Source organism: Eleutherodactylus coqui, chromosome 1, assembly GCF_035609145.1.
Source record: "Eleutherodactylus coqui strain aEleCoq1 chromosome 1, aEleCoq1.hap1, whole genome shotgun sequence".
Classification (NCBI taxonomy): domain Eukaryota; kingdom Metazoa; phylum Chordata; class Amphibia; order Anura; family Eleutherodactylidae; genus Eleutherodactylus; species Eleutherodactylus coqui.
Genome location: NC_089837.1, coordinates 227,147,264 through 227,167,340, shown reverse-complemented (window position 1 = coordinate 227,167,340; position 20,077 = coordinate 227,147,264). Strand labels below are relative to the sequence as shown.

The 20,077-nt window shown below is 41.6% G+C and overlaps 1 protein-coding gene across 1 annotated transcript in view; it reads right to left on the bottom strand.

Annotated features, from left to right (window-relative positions):
* Positions 1-20,077, bottom strand: part of MAP3K5 (mitogen-activated protein kinase kinase kinase 5) — a 143,652-nt gene that overhangs the window by 16,991 nt on the left and 106,584 nt on the right. The window contains exons 19-25 of the mRNA XM_066606130.1: positions 19,622-19,779; positions 16,213-16,390; positions 13,828-13,848; positions 7,248-7,422; positions 5,706-5,874; positions 3,794-3,979; positions 139-244 (exon numbers count right to left, since the gene is read on the bottom strand). Of these exons, the coding sequence (XP_066462227.1) occupies positions 139-244; positions 3,794-3,979; positions 5,706-5,874; positions 7,248-7,422; positions 13,828-13,848; positions 16,213-16,390; positions 19,622-19,779 (993 nt within the window). The remainder of the gene's footprint in view (positions 1-138; positions 245-3,793; positions 3,980-5,705; positions 5,875-7,247; positions 7,423-13,827; positions 13,849-16,212; positions 16,391-19,621; positions 19,780-20,077) is intronic.

Below are 20,077 nucleotides of genomic sequence, written 5' to 3'. Positions count from 1 at the left end.
ACCCACAGCGCACCCGAGTACTTTTCACCCGAGTAGTGAAGTACTCGAAAATCGCGGTGCTCGATTGCGAAATCGCCCTTACCGAGTACGTTCGCTCATCTCTAATATTTAGCAAAAAAATGTACAAATCTGAATTACCTGGTACTAAAGTGGTAATGGCACTTTGTACTGCCTTTCGAATGATACTGTCCAGAGCGAACATCCAGTGCGGCTTGATATTGTGATTGCGCAAAACTTTGTTTACCTGGTGACAAAGAAAGCAATCATAATACAGATACATTACCATCTACACAAATTTGTAATTAAAAGGGATTTGCACAGCATTGTTCTTCAACTAGATATAACAAATCTGATAAATTGAAAGTCTGCATGTGACTTCAGGTACAAAAGTTTATTATGTAAGGTTACCTAATATATATCCATTAATTGAACAATTCCTGGTACATCATTTTGTGATCTAGCATAGCAGCAAAGGAACAGGCCTATTTCCCTGCAGCCTACTCTAACGAAGGCTCTAGACTTGTGTGATATATGTAGTCAGTGCCCCAAAAGAAACGTAAGAGTCTTGGTCCCTGTTTATAAGACAAAATCCAAGTTATTCTTAATCTGTTGATGGTATCCAGATATTTCACTTTTCTTAGCGTCACATCAGATTTCTGGGACACAGCATGTCCATTCTTTCTTTTTTTCTGCTGCGGCCACGCTCTCCTCTATGGGAGAGCCAGACGCAACCGAAAAGCATGCAGCAAAGCACCCAGTCGCGGGTTTTGAAGCTGTGCTTTCCCAGGGAAAATCTTGCGGTTTTTCGCTGTGGCAAAAGCGCAAGATTTCCCCCCCAGAATACGAGCCATGTGACGCCAGCCCTATAGTTGACGGTGTCCAAGTAATGAATGCACTTTAGATTTGTAAATTTGGTACATGTTTTGAAATCAATGAAGCCATGTATTTCTTGCTTCTCCCCTCTGTCACAGGCAGACTTCATATTTGAATTCCTGCCTTCCAAGAGCCACACATTATCTTATTTTTCTGTTGACATAGCTCTATTAGGGGAATATTTTTGCAGGACAAGTTACTGACAAACTTCTAAAAAAATTAAAAACACTTCTTGTGGATCTAAATGGGGAAGGAAATGCAATTGCTCCATTGTTTTTAGGGTTTCAGTTTTACGGTGTTTATTACGCAGTAAAAATGAAGTGTTAAGTTTATTCTGTATGACTATGGTGATACTGCTTTTACAAGACAAGCTTACCTTTATTTTTTTTAATTCTATTTTCTAGATGCCACCATATTCTGAAAACCATAACTTTTTTCCCATCAATGGAACTGTGTGAAAGTTTTTCTTTTGCAGGCTGACCTGGTGTTTGCAGTACTGTTTTGGGGTACAGTACATGCAAGTTTTTCATCACTTTTTATTCCAGTAACATTACTTTATTTTTTGAAGGTGGGAGTTGAGGCGATAAAAGACAATTTTGGTATTGTGTTTTTTTTTTTTTCTAATAGGGTTCAATATGCAGAATAAATAATGTAATATTTCAATAGTTCAGACTTTTAAAGATGTGGCAATAATTACAATAATTAAGATGATTTTTTTTAATGTAACAAAAAAGGCAAGGTTTTTGGCAAGGCCCGATAGGCTTCTGTACATGGCAGGCCTGAAGGCCATTGTTAGGCCCCACATTGCCATGACAACCACTTGGCATTTAATGAGCTCACTGCAAATGTGCCAATCGGGTGATAGAGAGCCCACTCCTTCTGCCTAAGCCATGACAACCACTTGGCACTCAATGAGCTCACTGCAGATGGGCCAATCGTGTGATAGAGAGCCCACTCCTTCTGCCTAACCCATTAGATGCCACTGTCAATAACTACCTCGAAATCTAAGGAATTAAAGCATTATGCCTTATCCCAAACTTTGCAGGTGGGTGTCAGATGTCTAACATTTGTTGTGTTTGGATGAACTATAGAGTGTTCTATGACTTGACATTCTCATGGCTGTTTGCGCTGACTCAAATCTGGTCTCCTGTACTGCAATACATTCATCACTGCTATCGGACTACAAGATATATAGAGGAATGAGCTACCATTTAAGATATGCATCAACAGTTGTATGATGTAATCCCTCATTAGACTCAGATATATAAATTCTTCTATTATATTAAACACTAACAATAGTAAGAGAAAAAATAGGTCTACACTCACGCCAGGAACTTATCTCAATAACATGGCAAAGTTTGAGGAAACTGGGTGTGGAAAGAGGGAGGTGGTGTTGGGGGAGGTAAGGGGTGTATGCCCGACAACCTGTAGGGCTTGAGCCTCTTATAGTAATATTTTGGTGAGTGAAGGATGTTAAAGGTTGTGATTATGGGGTCGCTACACCCAATACCAACCAAACATTTAGGCGTGAGGAGGCACGGAATGTTATCTTAGCTGCCCAAGTACAATAAAAGCTGGCATGTTTGTGGTCATCATTCGCTCTAATCCTCCATGTGCATCATGTCATCTAATATCTTTATCCATCGTAGCCGTGTGGGAGGGGATATTGATTTCCATAATTTGGGAATAGGCTGGCGAATGGCTAAGAGAAAAAAAATCTCCTAGCCTGTGTCAGAGAGCCTAGAAGCAATGAAAGCAGCGTTAACTCTGGGGGAAGACTTCAGGATGAATGGTAAGTAGAGATGAGCGAACCTACTCGGCCACGCCCCTTTTTCGCCAGAGCGCCGCAATTTTCAAGTACTTCCGTACTCGGGTGAAAAGATTCGGGGGGCGCCGTGGGTGAGTGGGGGGTTGCAGCGGGGAGTGGCGGGGGAGAGGGAGAGGGAGAGAGAGAGGGCTCCCCCTGTTCCCCGCTGCTACCCCCCGCATCTTTTCACCAGAGTACGGAAGTACTCGAAAATCGCGGTGCTCGATCGAGTAATTACTTGAAACGAGTATATTCGCTCATCTCTAATGGTAAGCAGTGTTGTATTAGAAGAAAACTCCACTTGAAGAGAACCTGTGAGCACTCCTGAGTTGTCTGTTTCAGCAATTACTCATATTCCACATAAAATGACAATCCTGGAACAGCTTTTCTTAGAACCCTACATGTTGCCAATCCTCTTATTTTTCCTATAAATTGACAACTATGTGTTACCTTTCCCCTTATTAAGAGTGTGCTTCCCTACAGTGTGACACGTCGGCCTGGATTGGACAGTATCGGACTGTGTAAGGACATGTCCCCAATTGCTAACCTCTAGTTGGTAATTTATTCAAGCATTTTCAGGAGAAATAACAGAGGCATACTTAACAATTCTGGAGCAACTTTTCTTAGAATTGTAATGTATGGAGTAAAGCATGCATGTTTAAAGAGGTGCTGTCCCCTCTCTTGACATTTTGTGATATAATAATAAGAATTTGTATTGTGTACTGGTTTTGAGTAATAGTGAAAGTCAAAGTTCTGCTGGTTCCTTCTTGTAAACTGTATGTGGTTTATCTGTACTCTGCAAACATTCATTTGACCCAACAGTGTCGCTCCACCACCTGAGTGCCCAAAGTGCACTGCTCCTTAGAAATGGAAGTTCAGCAGAATGGAGAATAAAACACTCAATTAAAATGTAGAAAGTTTACATTTTCAAGATATCTAACATTTTATGTAAAAATGTAAGAAAAAAGTTGTTCAGCCGGTAAATACAAAATTCTTTAATGGTCAAGTGAATCAGAATTGCTTCTGTGATCAGCTCAAAACCACCTCAAAACCTGATGGTTTACTGATTGCTAGTATTAATTATATTATCATTATGATTATATCTCCACTCACCGCATCTTGAAAACCAAACAGCACCAGCTGGAGTTGACTAATGGCATGACTATCAAAATCAAGCTCCAGTTTGAGCTTTGAAAGAGTAGAAGCAATTATCTTCCGGTCAGTGGATCTTACAAATTCTCGTAAACTTGTCACCAGGGTTGTAATATGTTCCCACTTTAATTTGGTTTCTTCTGTTCCCTAAAACAGATTTTTTTTCAGTAAAGTGCATCACAAACATCCCCAAAAGATAGTTCACATGCTTACGTCTATCTTACAACATGATTTAGAGAATAAGGCACCTACAAGTGCCAAAATCTAAATAATGAATAATAAATAATACTCAAAATACTTAAAGGGGTTGTCCCGCGGCAGCAAGTGGGTCTATACACTTCTGTATGGCCATATTAATGCACTTTGTAATGTACATTGTGCATTAATTATGAGCCATACAGAAGTTATAAGAAGTTTTTCACTTACCTGCTCTGTTGCTAGCGTCCTCGTTCCCATGGAGCCGACTAATTTTCGCCATCTAATGGCCAAATTAGCCGCGCTTGCGCAGTCCGGGTCTTCTTCTGTTCTCAATGGGGCTCCGTGTAGCTCCGCCCCGTCACGTGCCGATTCCAGCCAATCAGGAGGCTGGAATCGGCAATGGACCACACAGAAGCCCTGCGGTCCACAGAGAGAGAAGATCCCGGCGGCCATCTTCAGCAGGTAAGTAAGAAGTCACCGGAGCGCGGGGATTCAGGTAAGCGCTCTCCGGTGTTCTTTTTTAACCCCTAGGGGTTGTCTCGCGCCGAACGGGGGGGGGGGGGGGGGGGGGGTGTTTGAAAAAAAAAAAAAAAAGGTTTCGGCGCGGGACAACCCCTTTAACAGCAGCGATCTGAACAAACAACCACTGAATAGCTGATTTTTGGTAAAGGCAAAGAAAAAAAAAGTAAGTGGACCCAGTGGTAACTGTCTATACTCATACAAAAGTATATTGGCTGCATATTAAGTGTGTAATAGATACCTCGAAATCAAAGTCCTTCCCTGATTTCGGGGGGAGGGTGGGGGGGCGGAAGGCATGGGAGGCGGGGGTGGTCTTGGAATAAAAGCCCTACCCCGAAAATAAGCCCTAGCTACATCACGTGAAAAAAAAACCCAATACATACCTAGCAGGCGCCACACAAGTCTCTCCCGCTGCTCTCCGGAGTTCCAGCAGGCTTCCGTGCATTCGTCAGCGCTGACAGAGCGTTGCTTGCAAACCCTGCTTCCAACAAGCGATTGCTCTGATTAGTTCTCGAGCACCGTGGCTCAGCCAATCAAAGCCAGCATTTGATCAATTAATCACAGCCAGTCATTGGTTTTCAAACTCTATTACCAGCGAGCGATGTTCTGTCGGCTCTGACAACTGCACGGAAACCTGCTCGGAACTTCAGAGACCAGTGGGAAGGACCCGGACGGCGCCTGCTATATAAGTATAAGACATCCCTCAAAAATAAGACCCTGTGCCTCTTTTGGGGCAAAAATTAATATAAGACAGGGTCTTATTTTCTGGGAAACAGTAATTTATTTACATTGGGCCATTGAGACCTCTGCTTTTCTCACACGCGTATTAAGTGTGTGAAAAAAAAACTCAACTAAATGCAGTATGTCCTATTTTGGAGCTAAATGTGCATCATTATAAGCTATGGGTGCTTAAATTGCGCAGTAAATACGCATATTACATGCGTATTTGCTGCATGATGAGCATTACGCACGTAATATTCAGCTAAAATACACTAGTATGAGTGAACTCTAAAAAGATGCCATAGTCCTATGAAGAACAAATATCCTACATCTTCAGCTTTACGGACAATAAGTGATCAGATCTCTCTCTGCTACTGTTAATTAATGAGATAGAATGTTTAAAAAGAATAAAGGTGTGGACTATTCATCATATTACCTGGCCAAGAGCTTCCATCAGGTTTCTAACAACAGTGTCTTGATCTTCAGTCAGTATGCGATGCAGTGTGGCTCTTCGTTCACTGTCCTTCTTTAACATGAAGAAACCAGAGTCTCTTTCCTCTGGTGACGGGGGAGCGCTGTGATCTTCAAACTGCTCATCTGGAAGTCTAAGAATAATTTATTATAAGAACATATAGAAATAAATAGGAATATATAGAAACATTTGTGTCCGAGATGGAATAGGGATTCTCATGACGATGAGTCCCTTCACCACACCCACTACTGTGCTTTGAGCTTATTGGCTTTGTCAGAAAATGTTTTTACGTTAAATACATTTTTAAAAAATATTTAGATTCTTCAATGTTTTCAATGCCACGACTTAGCAATTAAAGAACAAAAAAAAAATCCTAAAATCCTGCAGTTGTCATACCGACCACAAAGCCTATAAATAGTCTGACACTTTCTGTTTTGTAGAGATACTGTTCAGTAGACATCTCATCATCAACACAGGCTGGATTGTAATGAAAGGTGGTCATTGCAATAGGTGATGGTAACAGTTCATCCCCTCCTGTCCCTGTATAATGTCACATGTTGCAGCCCATGATTAGAATATTCTCCCATAGGTTCCCACATTCTCCCAATGGGTGCCCTGTGGTTCATTGGGTCTATGGCCCAATAGGCTGACATAAAGCATATCTAGTTACTGTTAACTGCAGCTCAGTCATGCACATATTCCCTCTAAGGTGGTTGTACAGGTGTTTATACATATATAAGATACTCATATATCCCAATACACTCTAACCAAATGTTAAAATGACCACAAGGGAGTAAATCAGAAGTTAGAGCAAAGTTTGGAAATTACATTTTATTTAATAGATCTCTTGACGCCTTGTTGCAGTTGAAGGTTTTGTGAAAGTGACAACAAGAAGTGCATCTATTTTTGTTCTATTAGCTTCTCAGAAACTTACGATAAACTGTTGTCATTTACAAAAATGGGCATTACGGCAATTAGAAATACACATTAGTTCTGGAAATAAAATAAACAATTGCTAAAGCTTAGCTTTTTATTTACTAAAATATGGCTTTTGGGTTCTAGATGACAAGCTGTCACCTTGGGTTTTGTTTTAACAAAGATACACATCTACAATAGAGGGCGAATGCCCACAAACGGATTTCTATCACCGTGTCCCACGGTGGAAATCCACGTGTGAATTCCGCAGCCATTAGATTCTATTGAACCTAATAGCTTTCTGCCTGCCAATGCTGACATGCGGAATTCTACCGCAGATATCCACAGTGGGAAATAAATTGTGGCATGTTCTATTTGCTGTGGATTTATGCCGCGGGGGGCCCCTTGAATATAGCATTAATGGAGACCGTGGAAATGCACAATCACTCGCAGGCACTTTGTTTAAAATTGAGCGCGTAAATCAGTGGGCGCATCCCGTGATGCTCGTGGGCAGGAGTCCATATAAAACATACTTGAAGACTGAGAATTCAAATAAACAAATCCAAAAAGTAACACTGAAAACAAACTCACCCAAGGAACAAACCTCTCTTGATTTTCCCCTCATTTTCAATACAAGATTTTGCTCTAGATGTAAAAAAGGGTTCCGATCTTAGGTCTGTATCTGGAGATACTGATCCATATTCACTGCTACTACTTGTATCTTCCACCAGCACTGGTACAGGCAATGATATACTCCTCAGGTATTCTGCACAAGATAGACAAATACACATAAACCTCATCAATCTCTCCTTACAAAGTAAAGACCGTATAACGCGCTCACTCGAGCAGCCTGGTTAAGCGGCAGGATTCTCCTTGGGAAATCATGCCGTTCTTGTGCCCCAGTCATTCAGTGGTACAGATTCCTATGTGAAGCACTGACTGATCAGGGTTTAAACTGCAAGAAAAATGCTCGAGCCGGCGCTGGTTTTTATTTTGGCTGAAACTGAACGATGAGCGAGAACCTCACGATTCTTGATTGTTGTTCAATTGTTTGCCAGAGTTTAAACTGAACAATTCTTTAGTTTAGCTAGTCTGAACAATATCCTTCTGTCTATATAGGGCATAACACACAAAGTACCAGACAACACAAGAAAAGTTAGTAACTGAAATAGATAGACGTTTAGAGTAGATTCCATGTACAGGACATTTGCAGATGCAATGTCTTTTAAGCTCCCATTGAAAACAATGAGTGAGGCGTTCCAAAGGAATGCCAAAAGATAGAACACGCTGTGATCTTTATCCTTGCAGCATCACTGTGTGGGTAAAGAAAATAAAATAAAGAATCGCTCATGTGACTACGTCCATTCAAAATAGTGGCGTTCATATTCATGTAACTGTAGCCTAACAGAAATACTAGGTGAACCCTCCACACTTTGCAAGTAATCTTAAGCAGATTTACATAGTCTTTGTATTCTGAAAAGTCATCTAAGTCAGTTTTGAAATTGTACTATGAAACTCCGCTTGTCTACATATTAGCTTGTGGAAATATTTCCAATATATTGACCAGCACCTGCTTAATTTCAATACAGCTAATAGCAAGTCATCGATGACATTCTGATATCGGGAATTTTTTTATGAGGCAGTGAAATTCACAATAGTTTTTGTAAGTTTGGTTACTTGTTGTTTACATTATTATATATCCAGCCTGAGCTCTCAGAGTGAACTTTTTATATACATATTGTTGTTTAGTGAATTTAACCAATTAGGTTATACGTTAAAGAAGCCCAAAGAGCCCCTCCCCCCCCCTCCCCGCACTCCATATTATTTAGAGCTCCTTCTGCTTTTTCTTACAAAATTATGGCACAGATTAAGTCAAGCTTGTCACCTTGAATGGAAAACTGACTTATTTCTACTATTGATGGCAGGAAGAAATTTTTTTTTATATATTTCCAAAGTTGGGGTTCCAAAAATCAGTTGCTCCCATGTTACTGCCATCTGATAAACAAGTTAACGTAAGTAATCTAATATGGAATTATCCATAAAGAGACATGACAGGTGTGCTCTGAAGAAATATCGGCTGAAGGGGCTTGTGTGCCTGACCCAATAAAAGGCATTCTATGCGTTATGAAGAAATGTAAAAATGCTATTTTGAATGTGGGCTCACAGGTGAGGGAAGTTAAAAGTGAGATTTCTTCATTTAAAGTAGAGCTGAAAAAAATTGAAGGAAACAGTAGTTCAAGATAAGAACAGGACCTCACAGGTGAAGGATAAAACTTCTAAAAGGAGCAACATATTGAAGGAGCTGAGTTATGATGAGAAACTTGATCATGCAAGGATACTTTATTTGGAAAATAGGTCCCGACGTGAATATGTAATCCAATAATGTATTGAATTTCCAGAGCGTGCTCTACTCAATGCTAAAAGAGCTGGTCATAAAGGGGATGAATAATTCTGAAACTGCAGTAGTCCTTAAAAGTGACATTGTGTGTTCAATTTGTAGAAACCAATTGTTATATTTCTTGTGTTGAGCTACTTAAATGGCTTCAGTTTTTTTTGCAAACTGATGAAAATTTAGCAAAGAAACCTATTTTGCGCAATTGAATGTAAGGCATTGAAATTTAAGAGTGGACAAAGAGGGAAGATAAGGTTTCTGATCTTGTCAGAAAGCAAGTTTGTGTTGTATATTGGCTGAAATATACAGTATATATCCTTCTCCATTCACACATGCAATTATTATCACTGAATACAACCTGGTTCCATTTTGTAGCAGTGCGGGTTCATGGCTCACGAAACTACTGCAAATAGAGGTGATGGTGGGTGTCAAAGGCAGTATAAGTAATGGGCTGTGAGACCAAATGTCATTCAGCCAAGGGCCTGCAAATGGTTCCGACAGACAGAGATCTGTAACGATTGTGCCACTTGTCTTTGTATGGTAGAAAACGAAACAGTTGGAGTTGCTCGCCCTTGTTAGATAAACAAATGATCCTCTCGGCTGGTTCTGTCAAGGGCATCCTGAGCCTGATGGCCTTATGTATGTGTCTTTATACAACTACTGGTCCCAACACCTCCTAGCAGTTTTGTCAGAATGGCCCAGGTGGCGGGCAATTCGTTGATACGACCATCCAGCTTATCACATTCCAGTAATTAACTCCCTCTCTCAAACTTTAACTAGGCTAACTCTCTTTGATTGCATCATAAAGGCATGTCTAGTGGTCTACAAACGGAAAAAGTCCATCACACAAGTAGCCTCTGAGAGCCTTTTTAAAGGCCAAGGGTGGAACCACTTCTAGGGCCTCAGGAGGCAAGACTGTTCATCTAATTGCACCAGAACGCTAATTCTTTGCACATTTGCCTGAGATGTAACTGCATACCAAGTTTTGCAGCAAACCCACAACTCCTTCTAGGTGTTTGATTTTAAATTTTTTTTTTTTTTTTTTTAACAGAGTGTATTTAGGTCTGATTCTTATGTTAAAGAAATAATTCCAGGCAGTGGCATACAGGTGGGAGAAGAATTTGAGAGATTGGTTAACAGATATTTACAATCACCAATGAAGTTTCCCCCAAAGGCCGAATGGGGTGCACCTCTGTGGAAATTGTGTGGCTTGTCCGTCTATAAAAGAGGCAAAGATTTTCTGTATTGCAACAAGCTGGAGAGACTTTTACTATTAGGGACTTTATCAATTGCAAGAGCTCAGATGTGATAGATTTAGTGAACTGCAGTTGGTTTAAAAGTGATGTGGGCAAGACCATCAGAGAGTTTCTTAGGCGGGTCATGGATCATGTTTTTGATATATTGCATCACTGAGAAAAACCTCTGGTGAGGCATATAAATGTGGTTCATGATGGAGAGCTCGGGGCTCTCTCTTTCAAGGGGATCAAATATCTGAAACTTCCAATATGAGGTGGAAACTGGGATAATTTCTTGTTAAAAAAAGAAGCAAGGTGGATCTGGGTTGCAAGCTGTATATCCGATGGGATTAAATGAGCACATATCCTTTTCAAGCTTCCATTAGGAGTAGTTCCCCCTTTTTTTATATGTAAACCAGGATACTCTTGGTCAGGATAACATGATCTAGGTTTACTGTATATGCTCCGTGATAAATGGATATCTAGTAAATGAAAGGTCAACCAATATATACATATACAGTACACAAGTATAGAGATTATGATCTAGATGTACTGTATTAGATTTGCATATAGTATGAATATCTGCCATTTTCAAAATGGAGGGCAATTAAGATACCATTGAAATCTTTCTATTTATTTGTGGGCACAGTGTGATTAATTGCTGAAGTACCGAGATCCCTGATGATGCCAACTGCCGGTGGGTCCAAAGATATTAATTGTTGATGAATATTCCCAGTTGAGACGTGAGTATCCATTTCCCGAAAAAATGGCCAAATTGATGTAAAAATCTGACATACAGTGGAGACGCTTCTTTGTTTCCACGACACCTGCGCTGACTTTAAGCATATTCCTGACATGATGTGAGACTGTCCAGTGAGCTGCTGTCACTGTTCTGTGACAGGTGAGCAGCTCGTTGGAAGAATGGCATGCTACTATGAGACATAGGGGATCATGGAGTGCTGCACTCGGTATTTAGCTGAGCCTCCAGTGAGCACACCAATGAAATTTCAGTATATGTTGTGTTATGGTTAGTTGTGGAAGGGGGCAGACAAGGTGGAGGGTGTGTCCAAATGCACATAAACCAAGCATCTGTGCATCGCACGTGACGGCTGATATCAATGCCGCTACATGTGTTGTAGCAGCTCTATGGAGTAATATTTAGACTAGCAATTAATATGTTTAAATATAAACCCAGGTTGATATGTTCGAAACTAGTACAGTCTTGTAACAAAAGGGTTAAAAAGCACTTTCCCATGGGAAGGATTATAAGACATGCAAGAAACTGGTCTCTAGAGTAAACTCGTGGCTAGCTGATAATGCACAATATGAAATATCAGGTAGTGGGAATAGTGTAGATGTGAATTAACACTAAGGTAGAAATACTACTATCTTCCTGGCTAGTTTGTACCAAAAACAATAATTTGGACTGGTATTCTGTCCACCACATAGTGTATATTGTGTACATGGTTGTAAGGGTCAAGACATACTTACCTGTATCATACCTTAGATAGCGGAAACATACCTAATAGATTAGTGATGATTTTATAGTTTATTAGAATAAAATAGAAGTTACCGTATATACTCTAGTATTAGCCGACTTGAGTATAAGCCGAGTCATTAGGTGTTACCAGTAAAAACTGGTAAAACTTATTGACTCGAGTATAAGCCTAGCTATACTCGAGTATATACTAGGTAAAGAAAAAATGCAATACTCACCTTCCAGTCGGCGTCTGTGTCCCCGGCGTGATAGTCTCCCCGGTGGTTCGGCAAGCTGCTTGAGAATTCTCCCCACTGTCATCTCCCTGCTGGGCTTTGAATTCCCCCGCCGTCAGCGCTGTGAAAGTAAACGCTGTGATTGGATCGAGCGCCAGCCAATTACAGCCGGCACTTAAACTAATCACAGCCATCCAGTGATGTCATCCACTGAATGGCTGTGAATGATCGAGCTCCGGCTGTGATTGGCTGGCGCTAGATCCAATCATAGCGCTTACCTACACAGCACTGATGGCCGGGGAATTCAAAGCTGAGCAGGGAGATGACAGCGGGGAAAATTCTCAAGCAGCTTGCCGCACCGCCGGGGAGACCATCACACCGGGAACACAGACGCCGGCTGGGAGGTGAGTATTGTGGGGTTTTTGTTGTTGAGGGAGGTAAGAGTATAAGCCGAGGGGGGCTTTTTCAGCATTAAAAAAATGTGCTGAAAAACTAGGCTTATACTCAAGTATATATGGTAAGTTGCATTCTCTATAACCTTCTCAGAGATGCAGCAAATTTTTGAGAATGAATCTACAGTTTTGTGATTCAGTGACGTTCAAACCCTCCTACCAAACTAGTTGGGAAAGAACTGCACTGCACTTCCTTTGATTCCAAGTAGGCTAAGGCATCTCTCCTAAGCCACAAATTCTCAGTTTTCGCCAAGACACAAGAAACAAACTACAAGATCCTAGCCATATGTCATAGCGTCTCAGCTCTACTCCATACACTTTATCAAACAGATCTTTGTTAGCATTACGGCCAGGCTTTGGAAACTATGACGCACATATGGTGAGAATATCCTCCTTTTCATATATTGTGGTTACAAGTAGTGTATATTATCCACTTTGTTACAGGCGTCACATTACCTAAGGAGCCCTCAACTTTAACATGCTGTCAGGACGTCTAAAAGGTTCTAAGAAGGAGTACTGTCTGCTTTCTTTTCTTTTTATTGCTTTAAGAATAGTGATAACCCGGCTTTGGATTGGAAAAGGATTAAACCAATATTTAATAGTGGGTACACAAATATTTTTCCAATTTTTGATTCCGGGTTTCCTAAAAGGCTCTCTCTTTGTGCTGTTATACAACAGTGCCATCTTCTGGCTAAAGCCAGTGTGTGTGCACCAGAGAGGCTGCAACAGCACAGTGGCTGGCAACAGATGGTAAGAATACCCTGTCGGACATCATCTGACATTGGAGCTGTACAAGCTTCAATCAGAATGTAGGAAGACGTCAGACAGTGGATTGGAAAGGGTTAAGGATATTCTATGCCCCTAAAGTCCCTCCTCAGTGCAGAATTTAGGATTAATTGTTAAAAGTGTTCACTTTCTCCTCAAGGCAGGATCTTGTGTAGCTACATCAATCATCCTCCTCCCGAATCAGTCTTCTCCCCTCTCACGTTCTGAGCAGCAAAGGGTAGGAAACAGAGGCGGGAGAAAAAGGGATTCAAGCACCTTCTCCCACAAAGGTTAGCAGCTAATATCCTGTGAGACTGCATGGGTCACATGTATTTAAAGCTGGCCATGGTGTCAGTCTACCCTTTAATTATTTTGATGAAGGGATATACTAACACTAGACTAGATTGCTAAGGAGAAGGGCACCAATCTTTCTTTCGTGACGTACCACCATTTGTCTTAGTCTTACGTAACTTTTTTCCATGTTTGAAATATAGGAAAAGGCGTTAATTTTTTAAGAGATTTGTATATAAAACAAGTAATTAAAAAACAGCATGCTCATTTTTCATCAATTATACATAGCAACTATAGTAAAGTGGGATGAATCAAAGTCTTACCATTTGATCCTGGAGTAAGGACTGTGAAAAGATTAAAAATTAAAATGAATTATGTTTCGCAAGAGAATTGTATATAATTAATGCATATAAGTGGATTATGATAATTAGAGATTAAAAAACTCTTGCCATATGACCCTATAATAAATCTGGAGGCATGTACAGCTATAAAATATAGTCTGTATCCAATATGTAGATATTCTCTAGTTAAGTCAGTTTAACATAGAATGCAACGGACCCTTTTTATGGAACACACATCATCTAGTAGTGCTCACAAGTATATTTTAGGCTACATTCACAATGGAAAAAAAAATTTGTGCCCCAAATTCTCGGCTGCAACCCTCATCGGACAGCAGAACAGTGTGCTGTCCAATGAAGGCGTATAGGGAATGCTGCAATCTCTTTTACTGGGTCTAGTGAAAAAGCCCATGTACAGACACACTTTCAAATGAATGGGTGCCCTTGTTGGATTTTCGGACCAATCTTTCGGTCCAAAAATCGGACAGAAATACCGTCCGTGTGCAAGTAGCCTCCAATGTGAATTAAAACAGAGGCATATATTAGTTAGCCATACAAGATAGTTGTCGACTGGACAACAGCCATTGCTACATGTGGGTTTTCTCAATGGGGAGAGCAGAATAGTCCACCTGTAGGAACATGCCTGACATTTCTTTTCTGTGACATCTGATGTATGGGGAGAGCTTGGAGAGCTCCATACACATTATAGAGTTGTCCGATCCCAGGAAACTGGTGGATTCAGCCAACATTAAATCTCCTATGCATTGCTTCCATGATAGAGCCTTCTAAATGGCAGTTGGTGGTTATTGTAGCTTCCAAAGGAGGTTTGCTGGTTACTTCTGCCATGTTCTGACTAGTTATGGGCCTTACATAGTTGATATGCCATATATGCTTACATGGATATACATTTCTTTGTTATCCATTAAGCGGTATATGTATTATACTTGACTCACTATATATAATATGCCTTGTTTATTATTTTACCATGCACTGCTTTGCAACTCTCAGTATGAATATGTACACTTATTTGTATTATGATGTTTATACTATGAATCATCTTACTTAAAAGTCTTAGGCCCAATGCACAGTCCTTTTTCCCGCGAATCCATGGCACGTCCACAGCTGTGGCTGTGCCGCAGATCCGACGGCTTCCATTGACTTCAATGGAAGCCATCCATGCGAGAATCTGCAGAGAATAGATTTTCTCCCGTGCATGCAATCTGCACGCCAGGGGAAAAAAATAAATGAAAAAAACACCACATCCGCATGCTTTAAAATTGTTTTGCGGATGTTAATGCATCCCTATGAGCGACTTGATTTGTGGATGCTCCATGCGGGTTCCACAAATCAAATCTGCCCGTGGACATTGGGCCTTATTCCAAGATTTAAACTTACACAGTATCAGTGTCTGGTGGGTATCCACACCGATCACAAGAAAAGGGATCCTGTGCATCCTTCCATACAAGTGGAGCAGCAGTTGAACATGCACGCTGCAGCTCCAGTCATCTATATGGGACTGCCGAAGAAGAGTCAAGTACCGCACTCTGCAATCCCTGACAGTCCCTTAGAGATGACTGCAGCAGCAACATGCATGCTAGCCTGCTGCTCTATTCTAAAGAGCAGGACAAGGGACCCACATTTTAGTAATCTATATGGTTTCCAGTTGTTGGACGCCCACTAATTAGACAATTAAAGTCTATCCTGTAAAGAGAGCATGAGTATAAATCTTCAGATAACCCTTTTAAAGAGATATTCCAGTTCAAGAAAATAAGAGTTAAGCTTTCAAGATCCCTGGTTGCTTTCATTCATTGGGACACATCAAGTTTATCATGTGAATATCATACACATGTTTGGATGATTAGAAGTACAGCACAAAAGAAAGCCCGAATAACTAGTTAAATGGATAATCTGGTTGAAACAGGATAGGGAATAATTAGCTTATCCATGGGGTTCTGACTGCTGGGCCCCCTACCGATCTTGAAAAAGGGGGTCTGGTTGACTCCCAAATGAACAAAGTAGATGTCGTAAAGGCTCACCACTGATCCATGCATCTCAGATCAGAGATTGCGGAGCGCTTGAACTTCAGCAATTTTCAGAACTCTCACTGAAATTAATAGAGTGGCGGCATGTTTGCGGGACCTCCGCTTCGTTCATTTGAGGACCAACCATACCCCTGCATTCATTCGGGGACATTTTGGAACACCTTTCTTGAAACTAGTGGAGTTACCAGCAGTTGTACCCCATAACCAGTTACCTCCTATCCTGCGAATACAAAATACCTTAATGGATATTGATTCTGAATTGGGAATATAGCATTTGTTTGTTGATCAGAGGCAGCATCATCTATATTTTATGAGGTCTGTAGTTTACCTGATAGTTTAAGAGTAGGTTTCCGCTTTTTCATTGAAACTTTCAAGAAGTCATCCATAAGTAGTTCAGGAGCAGTAGCACGTTTCAAAGGGTCAGGCTCAAAACACCTTAAAAGAAAGGCCTTGGCCTCTGCAGACATAGATTCTGGGATTTCTGGATGGATTTTAAACATACCAACCTATAGATTACAAAATTTTACGATATATTAAATTATATGATGAGATTTGATATGTACATAATATGCTTTTCATTATTAATTGATCCTAAATAGAGATGAGCGAACGTACTTGTTTCGAGTAATTACTCGATCGAGCACCGCGATTTTCGAGTACTGCCGTACTCGCGTGAAAAGATTCGGGTGGCGCCAGGGGGCGGGGGGAGGCGTGGCGGAGCGTAGCAGCGGGGAACTCTCTCTCTCCCTCTCCCCCCCATTCCCCGCTGCAACCCCCCACTCACCCACGGCGCCCCCCGAATCTTTTCGCCCGAGTACGGAAGTACTCGAAAATCGCGGCGCTCGAGCGAAAAAGGGGCGTGACCGAGTATGTTCGCTCATCTCTAATCCTAAACCATATTTATTTTAAATTATAACAGCTTAAGACTGTGTCCACATTATTTTTAGCCTTCTGTTGGAAATATGCACCAGCAGCACTCCTGATGTATACATCTAATAGAAGGCAGCAGCGTATCCCTCTCCCTCCCTATAGCAATAGTCCTAGACACTGGAGTTCTAGATGCGGCCTTGGAGTGGGCATAAAAGTTGAGTTGTCACTTACTTGCTCTGGTCCTCCCTGCACAATGGCAGAACTGCTGACTCCTCCTGGGGTCCCAGGATGTCGCTCGGACCTCTGATGGTCATCGAATGGCTAATTATGAGCACATGACTCAGAGGTGAGGAGAGGGATAGGAACATAGAGAGGCTTCAACAATGTCCCTGCTCCTTTCCCCCCTCTCCTGAAACGCCACTTCCAGCTTGAGCTCCAGTGACTTAACTGTTGATATATCACGATTACTCATATATGAACAGTTACTTCAATGGAGCTTCCCCTGGAAAATAAGAGCCTTTTGTCAGAAGTGCGAGTTTAGGATGGTTCCTAATGTCCAAGATGTGATGACCAAAATGGTAGCTACAAGGGCTGCAGTCACGAGCAGCTGGAGGAAGAAGTATGGGGCTTTCAGAGATAGGATGCTCCAAAGCTGATGATGGGCACAGACAGGCAGGTAACCAGTCAGGGTTGTATAATGTCTATGGGGTTTAAATAGGGAGTCAATTTTTCTTTTTTTGTGCCCAGGTGGCCACAGACACACAGGCTTGGTAACATTTCCATTCACTGAAGTACAAGTGATAACTACCCATATAGAAACAGAAACTTCACTGGAGCTCCCAAAGTCCTCATGCACACGGGCATGTTGGATTCCGCATTCGGAATCCAGCCCTGGCAGCAGCATCGTCCGCACATATATGCTTTTTTTTTCATCTGTACTGCGGTATTTGTTTGTACTAAAAGGACAGATACAGCTTTTATATTCGTATATTTAATCCATTTTTGAAAGGAAATCCTAGTCTTCAAAATAAGGCAAAATCTTCAAGCTTTAAGCCACTTCTTTAACAATATAATATTAGATATCCATAGGAGGCAGTATGTGCTTCAAGCCTGCTGCATGGGCTCTTAGGCCTCATGTCCACGGGGAAAATCAGATCCGCTGCAGATTCTCAATGGAGAATCTGCAGCGGGTCCCTCCTGCCCCGCGGACATGAGCGCCGAAAATAACAATTTAAAAGCATTTACCTATCCGGCGCGGGCGGGGAAGGTCAGCTGTTCCTCACGGCCGGATCTTCATTTTCGGCCGGCGGATGAATTCCTGACGCCGGCGGCACGTCGTCGACGTGCCGCGCGCATGCGCCGGGCACATCCGCCGAGCCGAAGCAAGGAAGATGCGGCCGTGAGGAAGAGGAGACCTTCCCGGTCCGCTACGGATGGTAAATACTTTAAATTCCTATTTTAGGTCTCCCGCGGATCCGGACGGCTTCCATAGGCTTCAATAGAAGCCCGCGGGAGCCGTCCCCGCGGGAGACCCGCACGAAAATGGAGCATGGTCCAGATTTTTCCATGCTCCATTTTTTTTTAAATCCCTTTTATTGACGATCCGCGGGTATTTATCTACCCGCGGGTGGTCAATGCATCCCTATGGGATGCGGATCCGCATGCGGGAGATCCGCTGCGGATCTTAAATCATATTTTGCCCGTGGACATGAGCCCTTAGGCTCTCTTTACAGAGTGGTTTATTGTTCCCTCATTATACAGGCAGATAAATTGTTCGCTCGCAAATTGCTCAGTTGTTCAATGATGCAGAAACAAGCGATTGCTGATTTGTATGCCTGCATAAAATGGACGAAGTAGAGGCAAAATAATTCAATTGTTCCTTGTAAAAGGGCCCCAAGTCATACTTACCATTAACTAAGAACCCATGCAGCAGGCTTAAAAAGTGTTAGCGTCTCCTAGAGAGTTTTCTACTGCTAGCTTTTTTTTTTTTTTTTTTTTTTTTACAAAGGCTTGAAGATTTTACCTTTACTGTGAAGACTAAAGGCCCATTTAGATACAATGACTATCGCTCACAACTCGCTCAAAAGCCGTCTTTTGAGCGAGAATCGTTGTGTGTAACTGCACTGACATTGTGGAGTTTTCGGTAACAAATAGCTGATTGTTCTTTCAGCATGCTGAAAGAACAATGAGCCTTATCAGGAGTTCACAGCAGGATACAGCTGATAATATTGTTTTAGCTGTATCCCGCTTAGTAAACGCAGCCAGGGTATGAAGAACACAGAGGTCCAGCTGTGTTCTGCAAACCCCGCTTGGAGCGCTCGGCTGTATAACAGCCGGGCACTCAGAGCAGAGAACAGCTGGATGCAGAAGACAAGCGCCCCCGCTTGTTTTCTGTATATCCCGTTCGGAGCGCAAAGTGATCGCTCAAAACTCTCAATCAAACTGCCGTTTGAGCGATCACCTCGCCCTCTAAATGCACACAACGATTATCGCTCAAAAGACATCTTTTGAGTGATAATCGTTGTGTCTAAACCAGGCTTAATGCTGGAATTTCCTCTCCTCCTTGTCTGTAGTTAGTTTCTCTGTGCACAATCTGCACATGAAACAACCCTCTAGGATTCTGGCGATCTGCATTACAAAAAACAGACGTGTATTTTTTCCTGGTACAAAAGTTAAACAGAAGTATAATTAGAGATATATACATTCTCCTAGAAATGGCCACCGCAACGAGAATGAAAACATCCATTCTGAAACCTCAAAACGGTGCATTTCTAAGTAGAAATTAGATTTGTAATGCAATTACTGTATTGTTTTTTATTTTATGATTTTCACTTTTGCATACAATGACAAATTTATATTAAACTTACTTTAAACATGGCAGCTTGTGGTTCTCCTAGTTCATAAAAAGGAGGCTTCCCTGTAGCCATTTCTATGACGGTGCAGCCCAAGGACCAAATATCTGCAGGCTTCCCATATCCCCGTGGACCTTTATCTATTATTTCTGGAGCCATGTACTGAAGAGTGCCTAGAAAGAAACATAAAAGGGAGTTTATCACTGTGAACATGCAGTCCTATCTGTGGATAGGATAGAGAGCAGGAGGAGGTGGAGCAGATTATTATATAGCTTTGAGAGGAAGGAATCATAACTTGCATTTTAATCCTTTAAATCCCTGCTTTTTCTATACTCAGGAATCCAGTGTGTGGTCTTAGTGATGGACAGCTATCTCTCTATGCATGCTGGGGAGGCTGTCAATCACTAAATAGCCAGCCCATTCGATGCTTGAGCACAGAAAAAGCAGGGATTCTAATCAAACTACTAACAA